Source organism: Artemia sp. Qi Xiang Cuo, chromosome 4 (genome assembly GCF_049724085.1).
Source record: "Artemia sp. Qi Xiang Cuo chromosome 4, ASM4972408v1, whole genome shotgun sequence".
Taxonomy (NCBI): Eukaryota; Metazoa; Arthropoda; class Branchiopoda; order Anostraca; family Artemiidae; genus Artemia; species Artemia sp. Qi Xiang Cuo.
In genome coordinates this window covers 4021756-4040109 of record NC_142797.1, presented here as the reverse complement: position 1 = coordinate 4040109, position 18354 = coordinate 4021756, and the positions used below count along the sequence as shown (strand labels likewise).

The 18354-nt window shown below is 35.9% G+C and overlaps 1 protein-coding gene across 1 annotated transcript in view; it reads left to right on the top strand.

Moving 5' to 3' along the window:
• LOC148952694 (transforming growth factor-beta-induced protein ig-h3-like) overlaps positions 1–18354 on the top strand; it is a 47884-nt gene that overhangs the window by 16710 nt on the left and 12820 nt on the right. The window contains exons 2-3 of the mRNA XM_089088049.1: positions 2295–2418; positions 16540–16739. Of these exons, the coding sequence (XP_088944175.1) occupies positions 2295–2418; positions 16540–16739 (324 nt within the window). The remainder of the gene's footprint in view (positions 1–2294; positions 2419–16539; positions 16740–18354) is intronic.

Below are 18354 nucleotides of genomic sequence, written 5' to 3'. Positions count from 1 at the left end.
CCCTCCAGTAACTTTTGACTAATAAAAAGGGCACTAGCCCTTTGAATTTCCAATTAAATGAGCCTTTTTTGAAGTTTCTACGCCAACGCCTTCTATAAAAACCTAATATGCCCCCAGGGCATAACTTAAAACCCTTGCCCTGAGGATTATGGGGGAGTGTGCTTCTCAAAAACATAACATCTATCTGGAAATCAACTACGCTGAGTAAAATGGCTATCTCGAAATTTTGATTGGATGTGCTTGGGAGAATGATGGGGGCGGGGGGAGGGGGCTAGTTGCCCTCCAATCACTTTCGACTGTTTAAAAGGGCCTTATAACTCTTGATTTCCAATCGAATGAACCCCTTTTGAAATCTCTACGATGACCCCTTCTATAAGAAGTGCCCTGCTCTAAAGTAAAAATATAATATATGGTACATTTTACCAACATTGCCCTTATATGCCCTCACGGCATAATTTAAAACCCTTGCCCCAAATGTTTTGGGTGAGTGTCCTCCTCAATAAGATATTTTCTATCTGGAAATCGACTCTGCTGAAACAAATTGATTTCACATAATTTTGTTGGGAGGTGCGTGGGGGAATGATGGGTGTGGGGGGGCTAGTTACCCTCCAATCAGTTTTGACTATTAAAAAGGGCACTAGCCACCCCAATTTCCAATCGAATGAGCACTTTACGAAAGTTTCTGCGACAACTCCTTCGATACGAAGTGCCTGTCCAAGATAGAAGAAAAAAAACACATTGTGGCCACATCGTTCTTTACTTAGGCAGCGCTAGCGCGCTGCTTATCAAAGCGTTGTCGTAGAAATTTCAAAAAAGGCTCATTCAATTGAAAATTCGAGGGGCTAGTGCCCTTTACAATAGTCAAAAGTAATTGGAGGGCAACTAACACCCCTCTCACGCCCACGTTTTACTCAAACACATCCAATCAAAATTTTAGGATAGCCATTTTGTTCAACGTAGTTGAATGTTCTGGAAATTAGTTCTTTGAGGATGACAACACCCCCCCTCTCCCCCACAGCCCTCAAGGCAAGAGTTGTAAGTTATACCCAGGGGGTATATAATATTTTTAAAGAACGCGTTGTCGTAGAAACTTCAAAAAGGGCTAATTCGATTATAAATTGAAATGGCTAGTGCTTTTTACTAAAAAAAAAAAAAAAAAAAAATACAAATGAATGTGCATTGTCAGTTTCTTAGGCATATACTAATATTTAGTAATAAAACTGTTAATATTATTTGATTTGTTAAAGTTATAAAAGTAAAAACATTTATATTTTTTTCAGTAAAGTGCAAATTATATTCTGGCTTGGGAAGGCTTAGGGGGTTTTGAGCCCAAATAATGTTAATTTCTGCTCGTTTTGAGTTTGACTCGGTTATTTATTATAATTTCTGTTCGTTTTGGGTTTCATTTATTTATTAATGCTGATTTGTGGTAGTTTACGCTTGGTAGATTATTTGATTCTAGTTTTGGTCATTTTTAGTTTAATGAAGTTCTTTACTTTTCTTTGAAAAACTTATTTTGTGTAAAAAATTTTTTTAATTAATATTACTAATAAGTTCCATATTTCCTATCCTAAGCTAAAACTGTTTTTGACGACGCAAAATATTGTATTTTCTGAATCATCGCGGGAATCTGAATCCATAGAAGAAAACAAACTAAAACAGAAAAGTAAACACTCAGATTTAAATTGTTGCTTCAAGTCTGTCAGCTTTGTTTATTTTGAAATTAAAGAAGATTTAATTTTGGAAAAGGGTTATTTAATTTTTTTTTTTTTGATAGCCCCCTCTGGTTCTGTGCATGGAAGCTATAGTTGTTTGAATATTATTTTAAAATTGGTTGTCTTGAAGGATTTCTCAATGAAAATTGTCTTTCCTTTTCCCTCCAAAAAAGAAGTAAGTGGAAATTTTATTACATAAACAATACGAACAATCGCCATCCTTAAATATAATCTATTTTTGTTCGATCTATCAATTGCAGAAGGTTCTGATGAATCACAAGGCTATTACTATTAAAATTACGACTTTCTGTGTTGCCACTGTCAGGGATAAATTCAAGTGGGATTTTAAAGGTTTTTGGCCCTACCCTAGAAGGTCCAAGCTGCAGTAGATATGGGGTTTGAGAAGCAAAAAGATATCAATTAGGGAGTCAAAGTTTTGTTGGTACCCCCTCTCCATCAAGACACTATCCACTACTCATCAGAGGGGAAGAAGCTGATTGTCCTATAAATGACCTATAAAATGACAAGAAGGTCCTTAAATAATTTAATTACAGCCTATTATTCATTTATCATTTATAGAAAGTCAAGACAAGTGGCGAAACAAGAGCGAACAGTCTTCTTAAAATATTGGAAAGAGCAGGATGCCTTGTGATGGTTGATTTGTATACCCAGGCTAACTACCTTGACGTCTTGACTGGAACAGGTAATCAATTTATTTAAAATTTAAATGATAAATCTAAAGAATTTCTAAACCTTTCTAATACGTATTTTGCAAGTGAGTCTATGAAGTGGGTGCTATAGCATCCCTTAATTGATAGATTTGATCTAAAATCAAGTAATATCTAAGTTTGTTAGATTATCAAGAAGGTCCCATTATATGCGAGATTCTAAGTCCAATTATACAAAGGACACAATAAAATGTGGCTATCTACAAGGTCTACAAAGAAGGTTTTATAGCATTTCTTAACTGATAAAACCATCCAAAATCATTCAAAATACGAAATAGCTTTTGGATCTGTTCGTAGGCTGCTCCTTTAGGACAAAAACACACTATTAGACTAAATATTTTAGATTCAACGACCACCTCCACCTTTCCCTGAAGTACTTGAGCTTAGTTGCTGAGAAAAAATAACGAAAGAAACTTAAAATACCTATAAACCTTGTAGACCGAATGTCAGCATAAATAGCACAAAATTATAGGAAAAGAAAATATGGCAAAACCCTAACTTGCCGGAATTATCAGCGATACCCTTAACTAGAGAAGATCCATTTATATGAAAAAAACCTTTGCTTCCTTATAAAAGTTAAATTAAAAAACAAGTTTTTTTAACTGAAAGTAAGGAGTGACGTTGAAACTTACAACGAACAGAAATTATTCCGTACATGAAAGGGGCTGTCCCCTCCTCAACAACGCCACTTTACGCTAAAGTTTTTATTTAATTTAAAAAATAGATTTGTGAGAGAGTCAAACTTTAGCGTAAAGAGCGAGGCGTTGAGGAGGGGACAGCCCCTTTCATATACGGAATAATTTCTGTTCATTTTAAGTTTTAACGTCGCTCCTTACTTTCATTTAAAAAAACTTATTTTTTTATTTAATTTTTGAACGTTTTGAATTAATGCAGGTTTTAATTGTGGGTCACCGTATATTAATAATTAAAACAAAATTTGTATATTAATTTTACTTTTATTTGGTTAAATGGCTTTCTCGAAACTTGTTTAATTTTATTTACGAACGTTTTTATTAGTAATAAATATATGTAGGCTAACTTATGAATTAACTTACGTAACGAACTTCTATATTCATATATTTTTAATACGTATATTACGGGGTTTGCCCCCTAGTCAATACGTTGCTTTTTACGCAAAAGTTCGAATTTTGTTCCAATTCTTTAAAAATGACCCCTTAATCACAAAGGCCGTTAATTAGAATAAATAGCTCTTATGAAAGTACTAAAGAATCTTTGGCTTAAAGAGCGAGGTATTGACTAGGGGGTGAACCCAATCATATACGTAATATTTTCTGTTCGTTTTAAGTTTTGATGTTGCTCCTTACTTTCAGTTGAAAAACTTGTTGTTTTTTTATTTAATTTCTGATAATTTTTTTTAAATAATGCTGGGAAATCCGGCGCCCCCTTCATAGCAATGTCCCTTCCCCCATGAAAAGATCCTCCCACATACCATGGGAAGAAAATGAGCGTGGGAGGGGACATCGTTGCCCTCCATTTTTTGGTCACTTAAAAATAGCACTAGAACTTTTAATTTTCGTTCCAATGAGCCCTCCCACGATATTCTAGGACCACTGGGTCGATACGGTCACCCCTGGAAAAAAAATAATAAATAAAAAATAAACACACATCCGTGATCTTTCTTCTGGCAAAAAAAGCAAAATTCCATATTTTTGTAGATAGGACCTCTACAGTAGGGATCTCTGTTACGCTAAATTTGATGGTGTGATTTTCATTAAGGTTTTATAATTTTGAGGGGGCTTTCCCGCTTTTTTGGAAAATCAGCCAAATTTTCTCATGCACGTAACTTTTGACCGTTGTGACTAAACTTGATGAAACTTAAATATTTGAAATCAGCATCAAAATCTGATTCTTTTAATGTATCTATTGAATTCAAAATCCCATTTTCTAGAGTTTCGTTTACCATTGAGCCGAGTCGCTCCTTACTTACAGATCGTTACCACGAACTGTTTGATACACTAAGGTTGTAAAACTAACTAACCAGTTACGATAGTTAGGTCAGCTGATAATGGTGATTTTTAAAACTCTTGATGACAGAGTCATGGATTCAAACCCCACGCTGGGCATTTTAAACTTAGGTATTTAAATTTTTTCTGGTACAAGTGTAATTTCTAGAGTAAAAATTTATATCCGACAGGTGTGCAAATACATAAAGAATTTAACTAAACACGAAGAAGGATTGTTTTCCTTTCTAAACTATTATTTCAGCGTTAATACGTCTTACAAAATGGAAAGGTAAAACATTCTTAGACTTAGATGATGAATGGCTAAAAATATTAGAAAAAAGAATGAAAATTTTGAGATTGGAGAGTTAAGGGTGCAAGAATAGGTTTTAAAATTAATATTATGAAGTCTAATTCACTTAAATAAGACAAATATTAACGTGAAAAAATTATGTTAGGTAGCAATAGAATATATCAAGAGGAAAGTTTTCTTTAACAGTATTATTTGCAATCATAGTGGATACAGTGAAGATGTAAAAACTTGAATTACCATGGTGCTGTTTTTCTGGTTTTTCTTGTAGTTTGAAAAAAATTGGAAGAATGTGAAGATAAGACTTCGTATAAAGATTAGAATATTCAAAGTCATGGCAGTGAGAACAGCCAAGTATGGCTTAAAAACAGGGGTGCTTATGAAGGCTGAAAAAGATAAATTAGATATAATTCAGGGGAATTGTCTAGCAGTAGTTTCAGGTAGGCTTTTCACTAACCATTTACCAAATAACAAGCTGTACAAAAGTTGTGGTTCTATCCCACTCTTTTGGCCAATAAAGAAAGAAGGTTAAGCAGCATAGGCCTTGTTTTATGGACAAAGGATTATAGTTAAGATTGGCCACCCATTTTTGGCCACCCATTTTAGACCAAACCAAAAACATAGCGTACCAGGGCTGAGTGGCGAAAAGCTATTAAAATTATTTATAGGAAACTCAAAATTTATGGGCTGAGGAAATGAGCGAAGCTTTTAAAAGGTTAGAGAAGGAGCGTGCAATGCTATGTTGGCCTCCAAGGCCTGTTTCTGTGATGTTTTATCAGTATTAGCATCAGTATTTTCGTTTTTGTAGGTCTACTCAATTTTGTCTCACGGGAGGGGGGGAGGGTACGAACAACCTTGAATTCTTAGGGTGTACCCATGTACCTCTCTGCTTGCTAGCATATACCGGGTATATGTTTAAATCTCGGGACTGTTTTGATTGTATTTTTTTTCATCAGTTGGCTAAATTTACTAATTTACTGCCTATCCTTACTCTATAAAGCTATCGATTATATTTCAGTTTTGTTTATCATAATACTAAATTGTTACTTTTTATAAGGAATTATGGTCCTTTCACACATAATTTCATTTCATACTTAAACACTAAGTGTCAACGCTTACAAATAGATGGCAGTGGAAAAAATTCATTGTATTATCAGAGGCAACGCTATAGCGTTGCCAATAGTAAAGGCCATACGGCTCCACTGTTAATTATTATATATTATTTTTTTCCCCAGAGGTACTTCATATGGAAACGGTCGTCGTATAAACTTCAAAGGAGGCTCAATCGATTAGAAATCGAGAGTTCTAGTGCCGTTTTTAAGGGTCAAAAGGGATTGGAAGGCAACCAACACCCCTTCCACGTCCACCCAGTGGCGGATCCAGGGGGCGAGGGGTGCGCCCCCCTAGAGTAGTCTAAAGTAGTGTAATTTACTTAAATAACTCAAGTTTAATGCAAGTTTACCGGATCAACCCATTTTGAGCCCCCCCTAAAAAAATTTTTTTGGATAAAACTTTTTTGCCCCCCCCCCTCCTCCTAAGAAAATCCTGGATCCACCCCTGCGCTCACTATTTCCCGAAACACACCGGATCAAGGAGGCACACTTGTGCCTCTTTAAAGAGGCGACCCATGACAATGTTAAGCGATTTCCGGTCCAAGCGGTCGCAGAGAGACGGCGGTGATCGGATTTTGTAGCCTAAGCTCAAACTAAGAAACATGCAAAATTTCAACCCCCCCCTCCGACTTTATCGTCATGGGGGAAAGTGGGCCGGAAGTTTCAACCCTCCCACCACAGCCCCCCTTTAACGTTATCCGATTGGGCTGAAATTTAGAGGATAAGCTTTCCTAGGGCTTGGAAGCTTATCCTAAAAATTTCAGCTCAATCCGATCACACCTTCCTGTTTTCCAAAAACCAAATATAGCCACTTAATGTTCATCAAATTATTTTTTTATCTGGCACGCCTATAGGCCACAGTTGGCAACAGATCCGGGTGAATGAGGGCTCATTCGAAGCGGAATTCGACTTGTTAGGGAGTGGGAGATTTTCAGACCGAAAAAATTATCCCCCGAATTTACATTTACGAAAAACCTCGTTTTCCTATCAGAGCCCATGTTAATTTTCCCCACCACAGCCCCCCTTTAACGTTGTCTGATCGGACTGAAATTTAAAGGATAAGCTTTCCTAGGGCCTGGGAGCTTATCCTCAAATTTCAGTTCAATCAGATCACTCCTTCCCTGTTTTCCAAAAACCAAATATCAAGTTATTTTATTTTTTTTTAGCCACGCCTACAGGCCACAGTTGGCAACGAATCCGGGTTAATAAGGACTCATTCGAAGCGGAATTGGACCTGTTAGGGACTTTTGATATTTTCAGACCAAAGAAATTATCCCCCGAATTTACATTTACGAAAAACCTTATTTTTTTTTACTCCTTCCTCAATCAGATCACTCCTTTCACTCCTTTCACTCAATCAGATCACTCCTTCCCTGTTTTCCAAAAACCAAATATCAAGTTATTTTATATTTTTAGCCACGCCTACAGGCCACAGTTGGCAACGAATCCGGGTTAATAAGGACTCATTCGAAGCGGAATTGGACCTGTTAGGGACTTTTGATATTTTCAGACCAAAGAAATTATCCCCCGAATTTACATTTACGAAAAACCTTATTTTTTTTACTCCTTCCTCAATCAGATCACTCCTTTCACTCCTTTCACTCAATCAGATCACTCCTTCCCTGTTTTCCAAAAACCAAATATCAAGTTATTTTATATTTTTAGCCACGCCTACAGGTCACAGTTGGCAACGGATCCGGGTGAATGAGGACTCATTCGAAGCGAAATTCGACCTGTTAGGGCTTTTTGATATTTTCAGACCGAAAAATTATCCCCCGAACTTACATTCACGAAAAACCTCGTTTTCCTATAAGAGCCCATGTTAATTTTTGAAATTCCTTAAAGCATAGTATTTCATTATTAAATTAGATCAAAATAGTCCTCTTAACCTGACAAGACCGACTGCAAGCTTCCAAAAACTCCAGCTCTTTCCCAGAAGAGACTTTGACAAAAACACCGTTGAATTTTTTCTGTTGCCGAGCCAATAAAAATAACTAAACAAGTCTCTGATAGTACAGTGGTCAGTATACCTGTATGGTGGAAGACCCGGGTTCGATTTCTCGTCAGAGTAAATTTTTGTAAATATTAAATTTAAAATAGTATCTCTTAAATTTAAAGTTTAAAAAGGAAACTCAGTTTCTTTTTAAAATTCAACCTATTAAATTCTTAGAATCAACAGGCGTCTCCAGAAAAATATCACAGTCGGCCTTCAGCTTATAGGTAAGTCTCCCCTGCTTTGATGAAATGCCGTATACCCACATGCTCGAAGAAAAGTTGAAAAAAGAAAATCTTACTGTGTATTTGATTTTGAGTATTCAGGAATTAAAAGCCTTGACACAAGAATCTTCAAAAGCGGGGGGTTTGGGGGGGGGGCGGGGCAGCCTCCCAACTTTAACTCCTGACACGATCAGCTAACAGTTAGTCAAGCAATAATAAGTAATAAACTGTACAAAAACGTGCAGAAATTATTTGAAAAAACTACGTTTTCTGAAGAGTTAAAGAGGCTGAGTCACAAGTTCGAACCTTAAAACATACAGAAATTAGGAGGTACAGTTTGGGGGCTGCCCCCCCAAACCCCCCCCGTTTGCAGCCTTTAAATAAAAAAAACAAGTTTTTTAAACTGAAAGTAAGGAGCGACATTAAAACGAACAGAAATTATTCCATATATGAAAGGGGCTGTCCCCTCCTCAACGCCTCGCTCTTTACGCTAACGTTTGATTTTCTCAAAACTCTATTTCTTATAGATATAAAAAACTTTAGCGTAAAGAGCGAGGCATTGAGGAGGGGACAAAGAGCAGGCGTTGTAAGTTATACCCTGGGGGAGTATATGGTTCTTATGGAAGGGATACTCGTAAAAACTTCAGAGATTGCTCATTTTCTTGAAAACAAAAAGATCTAGTTCAGTTTTTGAGAGTCAAAAGAAATTGGAGGGCAACTAACCCCCCCCCCCCCCAGGCCTTTTTTTCTCCAAATGCATCCGATAAAAGTTTTGATATAGCAATTAAGTTAAACAAATTTCAAGATTCAGATAACAAAAACCCAGGTGTCGACCCCCCCCCCTCAGGGCCTAGGGGCAGGTGTTATTAACTATGTTGTGGGGTATTTATGGTTTCGAATGAAAGGAATGATTGTATAGACTTTAAAGAGGGTTTACTTGATTTAAAATTTAAAGTTCGACTTCACTTATTAGGAGTAGATATATATCCAAGGGCAAATATCCCTCCCACACCTTCTTTTTCCGATCCCATCTGATGAAAATTTTATCTTATTAAAAATAGTTCAAAGGTCGAATAAGAAAAACTCCGGTGTCAATACAACCCCTCAGGGCCCGGGGGAAGGCGTTCTAAGTTATGCCCTAAAGAAATGTATGGTTCTTAGGAAAGTGATGCTCGTATAAACTTCATAGAGGGCTCATTTGATTTGAAATTGAAAGTTCTAGTTCACTACTTAAGAGCAAATAGCTGCCCCCCCCACTCAGCCCTTTTTTCAAACAACCCATCAGCTACAAATTTTGAGATATTCAGTTTTTTGAAAATTGTTCAAAAATAAGATATTAAAAACTCCAGTGTCAACACAACCTCCCAGGGCTCGGGGGTTAGGCGTTGTAAGTGCTGTCCTGGGGGTGTATTTGGTTCTTATGAAAGGCATGCTCGTATAAACTTCAGAGAGGACTCATTTGATTGGAAATTGAAAGCTCTAGTTTACTTTTTAAGCATCAAAAGATAACCAAGGGCAACTAGCCCCCCCCCCCCTCACATCCTTTTCCCCCAAGCCCATCCGATAAAATTTTTAAAATAGCTGTTTCATTAAAAATAGTTCAAAGGTCAGATAAGAAAAACTCCTCTGTCGACGCAACCTCCCGGGGCCTGAAGGCAGGCGTTGTAAGTCATGTTCTGGTAACATATATAGTTCTTATGGAAGGGAAGCTCGTACAAACTTCGGAGAGGGCTCATTTGATTGGAAATTGAAAGTTCTTGTTCACTTTTTAGGAGTCAAAAGAGATCGAAGGGAAATTGGCTCCCCCTCCACGCCCTAAATGCATCAGATAAAAATTTTGAGATAGACATTTTGTTAAAATTAGTACAAAGTTCAGATAACAAAACCTCCAGTGTCAACACAACCCCCCAAGGTCCGGGAGTAGACGTTGTAAGTTATGCCGTGTGACCATATATGATTGTTATGAAATAATGCTCGTATTAATTTCATAGAAAGCTCAATTGATTGGAAATTGAAAGTTGTAATTCACTTTTTAAGAGTCAAAATTGATTAGAGGGCAGCTAGACTCCCCCCACACTCCATTTATTTTTTTCCAGAGGCACTTCATACAGAAGGGGTCGTCGTATAAACTTCAACAGAGGTTTATTCGATTGAAAATCAAGAGTTCTTGCGCTCTTTTTAAGAGTCAAAAGTGATCGGAGGGCCAATAGCCCCCCCCAAGCCCTTTTTCCCAAATGAATTTGATAAAAAATTTGAGGTGACCATTTTGTTAAAAATAGTTGAAAGATCATATAACAAAAACTCCTTTACGCATGGCCATTTTGTTAAAAAGAGTTCAAAGGTCAGATAACAAAAACTCCTGTGTTGACGCAAACCCCCGGGGCCTGGGACAGGCGTTGTAAGTATTCCTCTGGGGGCATATATGGTTCTTATGGAAGGTATGCTCGTATAAACTTCGGAAAGGTCTCATTTGATTGGAAATTGAAAGTTCTAGTTCACTTTCAAAGAGTCAAAAGATATCGGAGGGCAATTAGCCCCTCCCTCTCCATTCCCTTTTTTCCTCAAACCCATCAGATAAGAACTTTGAGATATCCATGGTTTTTAAAATGTTCAAAGATCATATAATAAAAACTCCGGGCCTGACGCAACCCACCAGGGCCCGGAGGCAGGCGTTGTAAGTAATATTCTGGGAGCATATATAGCTCTTATAGAAGGGATGCTCGTATAAACTTCGGGGAGGGCTCATGTGATCAGAAATTGAAAGGTTCTCGTTCACTTTTTAAGATTTGAAAGAGATCAGAGGGCAACTCCCCCCCTCTTTTAGCCCTATTGTCCTCAAACCCATCCGAAAAGAACTTTGAGAGAGCCATTTTTTTCAAAATGGTTCAAAAGTCATATAACAAAAACTTCAGAGTTGACACAATCCTTCAGAGTCCGGGGTAGTAGTTGTAAGGTATGCCTGGGGGCATATACAGATGTTGCGGAAGGGATGTTCGTATAAACTTTAGAGAGGGCTCATTTGATTGGAAATTGTAAGTTCTAGTTCAGTTTTTAAGAGTCAAAAGAGATCAGAGGGCAACTATCCCCCCACGCCCCTTTTCCCCCAAATGCATCCGATAAAAATTTTGAGATAGCCATTTTGTTAGAAATAGTTCAAAGGTCAGATAAAAAAAACTCTGGTGTCAACACAACCACCCAGGGACCGGGTGCAGGAGTTGCAAGTTATGCCCTGTGACAAAATATGGTTCTTATGGAAAGGATGCTCGTATAAACTTCAGAGAGGGCTGATTTGAATGGAAATTGAAAGTTCTAGTTCAATTTTTAAGAGTCAAAAGAGATCAGAGGGCCCTTAGCCCCCCACGCACTTTTTTCCCCAAACCCATCCGATACAAATTTTGAGATAGCCATTTTTTAAATAGTTCAAAAGTCAGATAACAAAAACTCCGTTGTCTACACAGCCCCCCAGGGCCCGGGGGGCAGGCATTGTAAGCTATATCATGGGGCCATATATGGTTTTTATGAAAGGGATGCTCGTACACACTTCAGAGAGGGCTCATTTTAATGGAAATTAAAGTTCTAGTTCATTTTCTCAGAAAAAAAGATCGGATGGCCACAAGCCCCTCCCGCCCTATACGCCTTTGGGTTTATGGGATGGATAAGTCCATCTGATAAAAATTTGAGGTGACCATTTTGTTAAAAATAGTTCAAACATCAGACATTAAAACTCAGGGGTTGATACAACCCCCCAAGGCCAAGGGACAAGTGTTTTAAGTTATACTCTGGGGGTATATATGGTTTTTATAGAAGGGATGCTCGTATAAACTTCAGAGAGGGCTCATTTGATTGAAAATAGAAAGTTCTAGTTCACTTTTAAAGAGTAAAAAGAGACCGAAAAGCAATTAGCCCCCCCCCCTATGTCCTTTTTCTCCCAAACCCATCCGATAAAAATTTTGAGATAGTCATTGTGTTAAAAATAGTTCAACCATCAGATAATAAAACTCCGAGGTTGACACAAACCCATTTTTTCACTTTGATATTGTTACTTTGATACCAGTTTTGATACTTTGATGAACATTTAATTTTTTTTAAGTTTGATTTTGAAATAAGGAATTTTGAATATCTTGAAACTTTTTGCAATCAAAAACGAACAAAAATTAATTAAAAGAAGTTTCCGAAAAATAAGCTTTACAAACAAAAGAGAAGACCATTTTAAACTTAAGCTCAGCAGATACAAATACCTGTTAAAACTCAAACTCAAAACGATAAGAAATTAGTATTAAAGAATAAATGAAACGCAAAACGAACAGAAATTAAATAAACAATCATAATATAAAACATACAACACGTAATAACATAAATGAATAAATAGATCTTAAAGCGAGTAATGCTTGGATTAAATATGAAAATCAAATTTAAAACAAAAAAAAATATTTTGCTATTGAAGTATAAATGAAACTTAAAACAAACAGAAATTAAATAAACAATCAATGCAACCAAACATACAATAGATATTAATGTAAATGAATAAATAAATCCTAAAACAATAAATCTATAAATCTTAAAATATATAGCCAAAATTTTTTTTTAAGTTTGATTTTGAAATAAGGAATTTTGAAAATCTTGAAACTTTTTGCAATAAAAAACGAACAAAAAATTATAAAATTTGAAAAATGATTGAATATGAAAATCAAGCTTAAAAGGAAAAACAAAATATTTTCCTATTTAAGTATAAATGAAACTTAAAACGTACAGAAATTAAATAAACAATCAATGCAAACAAAAATACAATAGATATTAATGTAAATTAATAAATAAATCTTAAAACTAGTTAAACTTAAATTGAATATGGAAATCAAGCTTCAAAATCACAAAATCAAGGAAATCAAAATCACTACAAACAAGAGTTTGGGTATCACCTCCTTCTCTCACTGTAAAAGTCTAAAACCTACTGCGTCATTGGCGCTTTACTGAAAACTATGTGCGTCCTGAACAGTCTTGGAAAGTCTAAACAACATCTAATTGAATGTTTGATATATAACAATATTAATTTTTGAACGATCCATCAGTTCAAGAATTCATTTAACTGTAATTTTATTTTTATTTTCAATGCTGTAAGAACTGAAAAAGAAAATATTTGTAATATAATTCGTTTTCAGTAAAGCGCCAATGACACAGTGGGCTTTGGGCTTTTATTTACAGTTAAGGAAGGGGGCAGTATCAAAACTGTTGTTTGTAGTAAAACTATATTTGTCTTGAACAATTTTAGATATAACTAGTAAATTAAACTGAATATTTGATGTATAATGATATTAATTGCTGAAAGCTCATCAATTCCAAATTTTACTGTACTTTAAAGTTTATTTTCAATATTAAATACTAAAGAAAATATTTGTAATAAAATTGGTTTTCAGTACAGTGCTAACGACGCATAAGGTTTTAGACTTTTACAGTGAGAGAAGGAGGCAGTACCCAGACTCTTGTTTGTAGTGATTTTTGCTCGTTTCAAGCTTGAATTACATATTCAGTTGAAAATTTACTCGTTTTAAGATTTATTTATTAATCTACATTACGGTCTATTATATGTTTGTTTGCATTGGTTCTTTATTTAATTTCTGTTCGTTTTGGGTTTCATTAATACGTCAATAACAAAACATTTTTTTAGTTTTAAGCTTGATTTACATTCAATCTAATTATTACTCGCTTTAAGATCTATTTATTCATTTATGTTGATACTTGTTGTATGTTTTTTGCTATGATTGTTTATTTAATTTCTGTTTGTTTTGGGTTTCACATATTTTTTTAAAGTAATTTCTGCTCGTTTTGAGTTTGACTCGGCTATTTGTTGTAATTTCTGTTCGTTTTGTGTTTCATTTATTTGTCATTTTTGATTTACGGTAGTTTCTCGCTTCGTAGATTATTTGATTTTATTTTTGCTCATTTTTTGATTAATGGAGTTCTTTACCATTCTTTGAAAAACTGATATTGTGGAAAAAGTCTTTTTAATTAATTTCTGTTCGTTTTATATTGACATAATCTTTTCAGTCAAGAAGAAAATAATACTTTAAATCTTTTCGTTTTCCTAAGACTTTATAGTTTGGTCTGCTATTTGTATGCTGGAGAAAAATTTTCTGCAATTTTTAACAACATACACCCTTTTTAAACTCTGGACACAAATAGTAGTGTTTAAGTGTAATTTTGTTTCATACCTCCTCTAGTTGACCTGAAATGGAAAACTTGATACCATTCGCAAAAACCTGCTTACTTTCTTTGAAAGGTTGGATACACTTACGCTATTTTGACTTGTTTCAATTTTAAGAGCAGAAGTCACCCCGAAAGTTTGAACATAATACCCTCAGTCGTTATTGGGATACTGCTGAGATGCATTATTGGGAATTAGAATTATCACAGTGTATTTTGATTTAATGTTAAGGAAACATTTAGTTTTTAAACATAAAGGAAAATTGGAGGGTGGGGTTGGAAGGGGGATTACTTGCTCCCTAATCACTTTCGAATGTTAAAATGGGCATCATCCCTTTCTATTTTCACTAAAATGAGCCCTTTTCGAAGTTCCTACGACAACACCTTCGATACGAAGTGCCCTGGTCTAGAAAACAACACCAACAAAAAAAAATAATACATTATACCCACATCGAAATTTTCTATAAATATTTCAAGCCTTCCAATCACTTTCGACTATTAAAAAGGGAACTAGCCCTTTCGATTTCCAATTTAATGAGCGCTTTTTGAGTTTCTACGACAATTCTTTCTATAAACACCTTATATGCTCCCAGGGCATAAGTTACCACCCTTACCCTGATGGATATAAGGGTGGTTGTCATCCTCTACGAAATAATTTCCAGAACTTTCAACTACGTTAAACAAAATGGCTAGCTCAAAACTTTGATTAGATGTGTAAATGTTTGGGAAAATGGTGGGCGTGAGAGGGGCGTTAGTTGCTATCCAATCCCTTTCAATTGTTAAAAAAGGCACTAGCCCTTTCAATTTTCAATTGAATGAGCTCTTTAGAAGTTTCTATAACAACACTTTCAATAAAAACTTTATATGCCCCCAGGGTATAACTTACAACCCTTGCCCTGAGGGCTGTGGGGGAGGGGTTGTAATCCTTAAAGATGTAATTTCCAAAACTTTCGACTACGTTGAACAAAATGGCTGCATCAAAATTTTGATTGGATGTGTTTGGGGTAAAGGTGGGCGTGAGAGGGGGGTTATTTGCCCTCAAATCACTTTCAACTATTAAAAAGGGAACTAGCCCTTTGAATTTCAAATCGAATGAGCCCTTTTCAAGTTTCTACGACAAAGAGTTCAATAAAAAACCTTATATACCCTCAGGGGATAACTTATAACCCTTGCCCTGGAGACTATGGGGGGAGTGTCCTGCTCAAAGGTATATTTTCCTGAACTTTGAACGTCGTGGGACAGATTGGCTATCTCAAAAATTTGATTGGATGTGTTTGGGGAAATGGTGGGCGTGGGAGGGGGGTTAGTTGCCCTACAATCACTTTCGACTATTAAAAAGGGCACTTGCCATCTCAATTTCCAGTCAAATGAACCTTTTCTGAACTTTTTACAACAACCCGTTCTATAAGAACCTTTTATGTACCAAAAGCATAACTTACAATCCTCGCCCTGAGGACTGTCGGGGAGTGTCCTCCTCAAAAACATAATTTTCATCTGGAAATCAATTACGCTAAACAAAATGACTATCTCAAAATTTTGATTGGATGTGTTTCGAGAAAGGATGGGCGTGGAAGGGGTGCTAGTTGCCTTCCAATCATTTTCGACTATTAAAAAGGGCACAAGCCACTCCAATTTCCAATTGAATGAGCCCTTTTCTAAGTTTCTACGACAACTTCTTCGATACGAAGTACCCTGGTCTAAAGGAAAAAAAAATAACAAATAATACATTGTGCCGACATCGTTCTTATATGCCCTCAGGGCATAATTTAAAACCCTTGCCCCGAGGGTTGTGGGGGAGTGTCCTCCTCATAAACATATTTTCTATCTGGAAATCAACTCCGCTGAACAAAATGGCTATCTCAAAATTTTGATTGGATGTGTTTGGGGGAATGATGGGCGTGGGGGGGCTAGTTTCCCTCCAATCCCTTTTGACTCTTAAAAAGGGCACTAGCCACTCTCATTTCCAATTGAATGAGCTCTTTTCGAAGTTTCTACGACAATACCTTCGGTACAAAGTGCCCGGGCATGGAGAAAAAAGAAGAAGAAAATAATAATACTGCCCACAACGTTCTTTTTTTAGGCAGCGCTATCACGCTATCTATGATAACTAGCTTCTAATGTAATTTCACATACCTATTTCCATTCCCTTTCTGAATTGCAAACTTTATTGGTATGCCATGACGGGCTGCCCCTCTTAAGAGCTTACCGGTGACGAAAATTGACATCCCTCTTTAGGGATTCATTGGGGAAGTCCTGTGTGTAAAAACTCCACAGTACAACATTATAATCTACTTTTAGATGTTTACACAGTATTCGCGCCTGAGGATGTTTCATTTGACCAAGCATTGATTGACAGCCTTTTGGCTGATGTTGACCTCCTCACTAATTTTTTGAATTACCACATGGTTGCTGGCAGTGTTACCTCTGACGTTCTTCAGAATGATGTCACTGTTGCCACAGTCCAAGGATCAACTATTCGTACAAAAATTTATGGCGAGGTAAACCATAATTTTAGTGTTTATGCATATATAAGAATTCATATTTCCGGTGAGAAAAACCCTACACATTTTTTTTAAAAGTGTAACACGGACAAAAAAATGCTTTAAAAGAAGTTCACTCTTTAAAGGACAAAATATTGAATCACTATGAAGCTGCCCAAAGCTAAGGTAAATGGCGACCTAGATACACTAGCGGTAGAAATCTTGTGTAGGGATAAAACTTGCCTTCCACAAGTATTTTGTCCTACATAGCAGTATAAGTGTATATCCAGGAAGGGGGGCTAGGGGTGTGCCCCCCCCCCCCAAATGTTTGTCTAGCTCGTAAAAACGTAATGAAAATACATTTAAACCAATTTTTGGTGCGTTTTTTTGGTTTTTTGTCACCTTCCCCTAGGAAAAAACATCCCCCCTCCCCTCGAAAAAGCTATCCTAGATAGGGCTTTGTAGCAGCATCATCACAACTTCCTTTCAGATCACATCTTGGTGCTCCTATTCCATTTCAATCCAAAATTTTGACATAACACAGATAAAGCCTGTTCTAATGTCTTTCAAGTGATTTTTGCAGGACAATTAAATTATGGGTAAAAGCCCCATAAATAATAGATTAGAAAAAATCATATCTTGGCAATGTATCACACTTATTATAAAGCCAGGTGTAGACGATTGATACATTAATCTGCTGTTTCAATTTAAAAATTATAATGCATAGCATGTAGTCTTAAAAAATTTAAGAAAATTAAAAAAATTTATTCTGCACGCATATGCATAATAAGTAGAATAAAACCTCCACCTGATGATCCTACCTCTTACTTGGGAAAACTGATGAACACACTTTAATGTGTGTTAATGCACTTTAATATTTGAGTTGCAGAATCAAAATTAGATGGTGACGCCTAAATGTTGTTGTAAGGAATTGGGTTGTAAAAGACCTTCATAGTAACTTTTTTATATAATTTTAATTGCCTTGTCGTTCGTAATATTTAAATCATTTGATCTCTCCCCTTCCTCACGATCACTTGTGATATTGATACTTGCACCAATTACAAAAATTACTTGGACTACAATCTGATTGCAGGATAAATTTGAATTAAAAACTACAGAATGTCTTTAGCAGAATATGAGCTGAATTCTATAAGAAAGTGGGATAACCAAAGACTAGAAAAAAACCATCAAACAAGACTCTGGTTGATTTTTTATTTCGGAAGGGAGAAAAAAAGTCTACTTTTAGCTGTAATTCTTAAGTAAAAGTTAATCACAATAATATTAATTTAGCAAAAATCAAACAAGGAAAAAATTGTTCGCTTGAACAAAAAAATTTGATAGCATTTTCCCAATAGGAAAAAAGTTCTTGAACATTAACATAGTTTTCTTTAAATGCTATTAAACTTTAAGTTTGTCCACTTTCTATTTTTTTCAACTTTTCAACTTTTTTCAACTGTAAGCCAATTTCTTTTATATCTTCCACTTGGCCAAAAACAGGTCTTTTGGCGTAAGTTCTGCGCTTCTGATGCAGTTTCAAAGTTGTAGTTATAGGAGATCTGGAAAGCTTATACTTCAAGAAATTTCGTGTAACATCTTAATTTCAGATGCCAGATAAGGGTGTAAATAGCCTGGT